The sequence below is a fragment of the Ochlerotatus camptorhynchus genome, unplaced genomic scaffold (assembly GCF_037179485.1).
Source record: "Ochlerotatus camptorhynchus isolate MF236.1 unplaced genomic scaffold, CSIRO-AGI_Acam_v1.1 ptg000150l, whole genome shotgun sequence".
Taxonomy (NCBI): domain Eukaryota; kingdom Metazoa; phylum Arthropoda; class Insecta; order Diptera; family Culicidae; genus Ochlerotatus; species Ochlerotatus camptorhynchus.
Genome location: NW_027040640.1, coordinates 5,051,168 through 5,058,792, shown reverse-complemented (window position 1 = coordinate 5,058,792; position 7,625 = coordinate 5,051,168). Strand labels below are relative to the sequence as shown.

Genomic DNA, 7,625 nt, shown 5'->3' with positions numbered 1-7,625 from the left:
GATCTTTAGAAGAGAGTAGGTGGATAGTTCCGTTAGAGTACGGCAGTATGAAAATTGAATAGAAGTTGAAAATGTGCGAAGGGCCATTAATGCGACAGTTTTTAAAGTTAGACGCACATCTTTTGCCTAACCCGTACGATGTACGCGAAGACTTGAAGTATGTCTCCAAGTCTACAGGCAAAAAATGTGCGTCCTTTCTTTGCTCATAAACGTGGGGATTTAGGTAGTGATGAACGTGGGGCTTTAGGTAGTGATCAAAACGTCGCTAGAACTATTCCACAGCCGCAGTCAGTTTATGAGCAAAAGAAGGACGCACATTTTTTGCCTGTAGACTTGGAGACATACTTCAAGTCTCCGCGTACATCGTACGGGTTAGGCAAAAGATGTGCGTCTATCTTAAAAAAACTGTCGCATTAATGGCCCTTCGCACATTTTCAACTTCTATTCAATTTTCATACTGCCGTACTCTAACGGAACTATCCACCTACTCTCTTCTAAAGATCATTCTCTAGCTAATAAATCATCACACTAAAGCTTCATGTTAGCATTTCCAACCAACTCTGATATTCCCTGATTTTCCAGGTTTTTCCAAGTAATCGACAGACTGTCAGTTCAAGCACTGTATTACTGATTTTTGTCCTTTTTTGGCAAGTAATGCACCATACACCATATTTTCGACACGATTGAAGTGCATCCACCAGTGCTGCAAAATTTCGACAGTACACGGTGATATTGACAATTCTGCTTTGGTCACTCATTGGAGCTAGCAGTCATAGTCAAGGCAAACCATGTCAATTTTGAATGACAATGCTGTCAGTGACGAACATGTGCAGATATATTTATTAGCTAAATTTTTAACGAAACTAAATGACTTGAGCAAAACAATTACTTGGATCCATTTTAGTGAATAAGTATCTACGTCCTGACCTACTTGGATAACAATAATGTGACACAGAATGTACTAAATTACACTTTTTGTTACCTGGTGAATCTTTGTCATTGACGAAAAAATGAATGAGATTTTGACGAAGGTTTTTTTGAGGATCAAGTCTGTCAGTGACTATGTGACGAACAATTTAGTCAATATCGCGCGAAAGTCTGTCAGTGACAATGACAAATCTCAGCACTGGCATCCACTTTGATGTAATATTAAAATTATTTTTTTGCTGTCTATCGTTAAATCATCTAATGATTCCATAATTCCGAAAAACATTTTTTTAGCTATTTAATACTATACGAGATAAAGCACTTTTCACTGATAGGTGGATTAATCAAGGTTTTTTTTAATGGAATTAGTTGACTGAATATTCCATTAATTCACAGTTGCAATGATTCCTGTACTACCCAGCTGTGCAGATATAGTAATGGTGACAATCCTGAAGACTATGTTGCTCGCTCGCCTACTAGACTTTAGGTCTACATAGGTACAATGCGTACGGTAAACGGAACGAAACAGCAAACTTACCCCGCGGCTCAATTTGGTTCGACATTGTGTCGCCAAATTACGCTCCACTATTATATCGGTTGAAGCTCGGCGACGTGACTTTTCTGTTAGCCATGTCGTTTTACATTGCTTCATAATAGAACACAGCAGCATGATGCAGCACATTGTGCCGAGGTAGTGTTGGGTGTACCTGTAGGAGCTTTGGAATTGTTACACAAAAGAAAAGCAGCATAAAATGAGCGAAATTGAACGAATTGATTAGATTTATTTGGCCAAAAATTTTGAGACATTACTATATAATAAAAGAAACATTATCTTCCCTACTATTTTTGTACAGGTATAAACAAGCCGGGACCGGCTGCAGCCTTCAATTGGAAATCAATTGTTCGTGCCTCAACCAGTTCACCTGTAGATAGCTTCTCAGCACGTAGGCAAGTCCCACAAACAGAGCCAGCTTAAGCAACCTATCGGCCATTTCGAATCGTTTCAAACGTTTGAAGGCGACCCTTATGGAGTCGTCCGACTCCTTGAACAGATACCGACGTCCACCGAGCATGCAAAGGCTGCAGTACTCCAGCAGACCCTGCGTTATGTAGGCGATGTTGAAGTGGATTTTGTCCAGCTCGCAGAGATCTTTGGCCAGGTTTCGAAAGTTATCGGTGTCGAAAACCCAATCGTGTGAGGTGAAGTACATTAGCGAGTTTTGCGCGTGGAAGATCGAACGCTGCAGCTTCATCAGGCTGAAAAGGTGGCAAGGGTTAAGGTTCAAGTCTGTTTCTATAAAGAGCAGTTCCACGCCAACTGACGAAGCGATTTTATTTTTTCCCTCTTCGAATTCCATGAAACTTCGCATAATTGTTGCTAGGTGCAATGAGCCAAGTTTGTCCCGAAATTCGGTCATTTTGACTCACGCCTAATTTTTCAAAATGGCCTTTTCGATATTTTCAATAAATCATTGCACGAAAGGCTATCGTCTGGATCGTCTTTAAAAAAACACACACACATACACACACTGTAAAAAATACAACTTTCGACAAAAATTTAAAAAAATGTTAAAATTTACAAAAAAAAACAGTTTTAATATTTTAAAACTTATGTTTATTCTAAAGCTTATCAAAAATGCTAATTTTTCTTAAATAAACACAATGGACATGTTTGATAAGCTTTCACATAAACCTAAGTTTGAAAATCTTGAAAATTTACTTCTTTTGTTATTTAAGTTAACAACAATATTTTTTTTATAGAAATTTGAGATTTTTTATCTGAAATGCAAACAGGATACAACCATACAACTTTGTCTCAGAAATCATTTAGATTAGATGAGCCATTTTCGTGCTATGATTTATTGGAAAATCTCAAATACGCCATTTAAAAAAAAAAAATTAGGCGTGAGTCAAATTCCAGCACCAACTTGATTCATTTAGGCCTATAGGGAGGTGCACCGTCGGGTTAACCTCACTTATTTTGACATCTGGCAGTGGTTTGTTTACATGGAGTTGGAAAAAAAAAATTAAAAAACTTATTAAATTTTTTTTTAGATTTTTTGTAGAGGAATATTTTTTAAACGAACATAGTCGGATATCATATATTTAATTCTTTTTTTTTTAAACCTCAAATCCAATTGAATCGACTAACAAGCAAAGGTAAACAAACCACCACTGGATGTCAAACTGATGAATGCGGGTTCATCGCGTTCATTCGTGACGTCAGCGTGCAGCATCCTATTCTGAGCGGCGTGTGAGGTGAGGTGACAGTGAAGTGATGTTGAAGTGACATTTGTCACCTCGGGTAAGGTGAGTCTCCATGCAAATTAAACAGACGAGTGCACGGTTGGATTTGAGTTCACTCACTCAAGAAAAAGTGACATAAGCTGCAGGCAATGATTACTAATCATGAACCCTAATGGCGGCAAGCTCCGCCTCGGATTAACTTTTAATTCTGACCCTGTTTGGATGTTCTGCCCAATGTTTGCTTAGAGTCGTGTTGATTAACTCTGATGTCAACGTCAAAGCAGCTGAATAATCTTTTTCGGGATTTAAACCGAGGATAATACCGGTTGGAGCTTACCACCATAAATGTTCATTATTCAGCCGATCACGACAGGCTGTTTTGCTGTCGACGTCGATGTTAATCAATACTATCCTTAACAAACATTTGGCAGATCCTCCAATCAGGAACAGTATTGAAAGATAATCCGTGTTGGAGCTTACTGTCATTGGTGTTCATGATTAGTAAGCATTGCCCGCAGCTTGTGCCACTTTTTTCTTGAGTGAGTGAACTCAAAACCATCCGTGTACTCGTCTATGGAGAGTTACCTCACCCGAGGGGAAAATTGGCCAATTGACGAGTGCATCGATGGATTTGAGTTCACTCACTCGAGAAAAAGTGACACGAGCTGCGGGCAATGTTTACTAATCATGAACACTAAATGTTCATGAATAATGAATAATGAACATTTAGTGTTCATGATTAGTAAGCATTGCCCGCAGCTTGTGTCACTTTTTCTCGAGTGAGTGAACTCAAATTCATCGGTGCACACGTCCATACACGGAATGAACTCACGAAAAAATTGACGTTTAAGCGGTACCGTGTTTACTAAAAATGAACACATGCCGTAATGCTCACGTAACTTTATAAAAGGGCTTGTAAATTTTGATAAACAACTTGTTAGGCCCTTTTCACGCGAACCGAATAACGTCAACGCAAACCAAAAGCACTATCGGGATGGGGAGAATTTACCCTACCCGATGGTGTTGTTGGTTTGCGTGGGCGTACTTCGATACGCGTGAAAAGGGCTTAACAAGTTGTTTATAGAAGTTGATAGGCCCTTTTATATACATCGTGTGTTCATTTTTTAGTAAACACAGCACCGCTAAAACGTCAAACTTTTTCGTGAGTTCATTCCGTGCATAGAGATTAGTGACGTTTAATGCACGCACACTAGCGAGTGCACCACCGTGTAAAATTATTTATTATTTTCCTGTGATGAACCCAAAAAAATGTATGAAATTAGATCTGTCAAAATGAGTTTGACAGCGATTTTTTATGTATTTTCCTCGGATTTTTACTAACACGTTCTCACATATTGCACCAATACAATCGGACGTGATAATCTCTATTGGTCAATTGTCACTTCTTTAGACTCGCTGCTACCTCACCTCACAGGTCGCGCAAAATAGGCCTAACTGTCTTTTACGAACAATTATGCGAAGTTTCGTGGAATTCTGAGAAGTTAAATCTAAAATGTGCTTATTTTTCACTATTTAGCGTGGAGCTGCTATAAAGCATATTAACTCTCAAACCTCCAACGTAAAAAAACTACCCTATTTCAAAACAAAATATTTTCAGTATACAAGGATTTTTCCAAAATCCTTTAAAGCTCATCAAAACTTGAAGAGTTAGCGTTTTTTTAGATGGATAGATAAACAATCTGTTCTGAAATGACTGAGTATTATAGTTTAGCACCGACAAACAGGCATAACTCTCGTAATTCGTTCATCGAACACGCATTTACCGGTCAATTTAAATGCTTCTTAGTTGGTAGTACCGCCACCTGTGGCGCACATAGTAAATTCTCTTGCGTTTGATGTTTATACGCTATCGCCATCTATTGAGCACACTGCCCATCACAGTGTACTCAACAGATGGGGGAAGTGTTTGAGCGACGATGTTTTACAGTGAGAAATATTAAATATGTTATATCTGTTTGTCTGTGGTTTAAGCATTTTTCAGTATCAGACTTTGGGGGTTGGAGAGATGAGAATGAAGTGACCAGCCGTCTATGCATTACGATCCTCGATTGAGCTGCGTTTACCAATACTTACAATGGTTTCATTTGGCACAGTTTGAGTACTGCATCGACGAAAAATGCCGGCACAACCTGGTACAGGAAGAACAACATATAGAACAAATACTTGTTAGTGGTGGCTTGTACTGTGGGAGCCCACATCATCTTCAGCATGGGAATCCGATGCGAGAAGTAATGAGACTCCTCATAAAGAAACCCGTAGCCCATCGCTTTGTGCGGCTCGGCAGCACTGTTGTAGATTACAAGGTCACCGGTAGGGCTGTAGGTTTTCTTCCAGGCAGCAATTATAATGGCCTTAATGCTGACATCCGCCGGGATGCAGTTCATGTGACAGTCGAAGCTGACGAACAACGTCCGCAGTATTCCCGCAGCATGAGCTGACAATAAACCGGCAGGACCGTTATAGTTCTCGATCCAACCGGGCATGGGTTCCAATTCAGTATTGATCACAATTGACGGCCGGAATATCACCAGCGGAAGCTCGTGGCGGTAGTCGTAGCAAATCTGTTCCGCCAGGCCTTTGGTGAAGGTGTAGGTGTTTGGGGCGAAACCTGTCAGTCTGTAAGCGAATCAAAATTAATGCCCGCAATCAGAAACACCCTACCTTTCCTGACTTACTTCTCTGCCAATGCATTCAACACCTCGGGCTTCACCTTTTCCACCATATCGATTGCCTTCCTCCAATCCATCTTTGCCGGGTAGATCCGTTCCTCGACATGCGGTAGCTCCGGATTAGAATAGGTGGTCGAAATGTACACGATCACCTTCAAGCTCTTCAGTGTTTTTGCCCACCGCAAAACTTCGTGAGTCCCTCGGGTATTCAACAGCAACGCTTTATCCAAAGGATCATCGAACCGAACACTGGCCGCGGCATGAAACACAAATTGGACATTCTCCATTCGCTTTACACTGTCCTCATCCAGTCCCAACTTCAACAGCGAGCAATCACCAGCAATCGGAACAATTTTCTGCAATGCTTCCGGCCATTCTTCGTGAAGTTTGTTGAATAACTGAAAATTTGAACACGCTTTTCAAATATCCGCCCTTCAATAACCGTCCAAAAAACCTACCGGTGCTTGAACCAAATCGTTCACCCGTTCCTTGGCCAATTTTCCCTTGCGCGGCCGCAACAGTACGAACACGTTTCCAACCTGGGGACACGAACGCAGCAGCTTCTCGATCAGCACCTTTCCCATAAACCCGGAACCACCGGTTATGAACACGTCGGCTCCGGCAAATGTCTCCGGAATGCTTTTCCGCGGAATCGAATCCATTGTGTCACCACTTTGCTATTGACTCGAACTGAACTAGCAAGCACGCACCTGATACGCACTGGTTTTAAGGAACGGACATAACTGCGTGATCGACCGAAAAAATAATGTGACTAATTCTGGGCATCGACTCGTCCGGCCGGTGACGTACGTACAAGTTTCGGGTCATGAAATATTCATGAGTGGGGTAGTGGTTCTACAATGCGTATATTTGATTAGAAAGCAGGGAAAGATCGCGAAACAGTGAGGTCGAGAAGGCTTATTTTGGCCTTGTTGTTGTTTAGCCTCCATATTGGCAATTGCTTTTGCATGGGTCATTAGATCTACCAGAATCCAGATTTCTGGTTACGAATAAGTATCATCTTTTGATTGATACTCATGTTAAATCCAAAGAGAATTAATTTCCCAAAAATGTCAGTTACACTGCTTTAATGCAAATGAGGAACATACGTACGGTTTTGTTTTTGCATTATTTGTTCACCTGAAGGTCAAGGGCAATATAGTTAGAGGCACTAACTTAGTGCTACGTACTGTTAGTTTTTGGTGTACGTGCAGTCGGGGGATGGGTTGAGAGCAGCGAATCCAAACACATAAAGCAACCAACGATACAGACAAACCGGTTGCTGCGACTACAATGACAAACTCGCTCTGTAACATAGCTCGATCGGAGTGGTAGAAGGATAATTATATACTATATTGCTTGCCTGCTTTGTTGCAATATACATGGATAAGGAAGGACATAGCTTGATCTGAATCGAGAAAAGACATAACAAAAAAAATCCCATTAACACACGTGCATGCTAACATTTGAAGGGGGCAAAATGTAAACAAACCATATTTTACCACATGTAGAGAGAAAAGTTCACAAACTACTCGATAAACACTAAAAAGTAGAAGAATATATCATTTCAAATCATCAAACACGTTAACTTTTACATGGCGTATCTCCAATTTTCAACTCTATGATACAACTGGTTGTTACGCCTTGCACCAAAACTATGAATTGTATTGTTTTTATATGCAAAACGTACTGATACTGTAGTAACTAGTCACGCCCGATTCATTTGAAATGCATCCGATTGATATTTCACGTGTAAACAAC

General features: G+C 40.5%; 1 protein-coding gene across 1 annotated transcript; it reads right to left on the bottom strand.

The window, feature by feature from the left end:
* Nucleotides 1–1,771: 1,771 nt before the first annotated feature.
* Nucleotides 1,772–6,526, bottom strand: LOC135701180 (fatty acyl-CoA reductase wat-like). The gene is made up of 4 exons (XM_065221937.1): nt 6,323–6,526; nt 5,871–6,262; nt 5,269–5,811; nt 1,772–2,184 (listed from the first exon to the last, which is right to left on the bottom strand). Exons 1-4 carry the CDS (start codon nt 6,524–6,526, stop codon nt 1,812–1,814), a joined length of 1,512 nt encoding a protein of 503 aa, XP_065078009.1. The 3' UTR covers nt 1,772–1,811.
* Nucleotides 6,527–7,625: the final 1,099 nt, after the last annotated feature.

Excerpts from the sequence above, each read along its gene's own strand:
- LOC135701180 (XM_065221937.1), bottom strand. The coding sequence starts at position 6,526 with ATGGATTCGATTCCGCGGAAAAGCATTCCGGAGACATTTGCCGGAGCC. Across the intron at positions 6,263-6,322 it reads ACGATTTGGTTCAAGCACCG|TTATTCAACAAACTTCACGA; the intron begins GTAGGTTTTTTG and ends TCAAATTTTCAG. Across the intron at positions 2,185-5,268 it reads CTGTGCCAAATGAAACCATT|CCTGATGAAGCTGCAGCGTT; the intron begins GTAAGTATTGGT and ends CCACCTTTTCAG.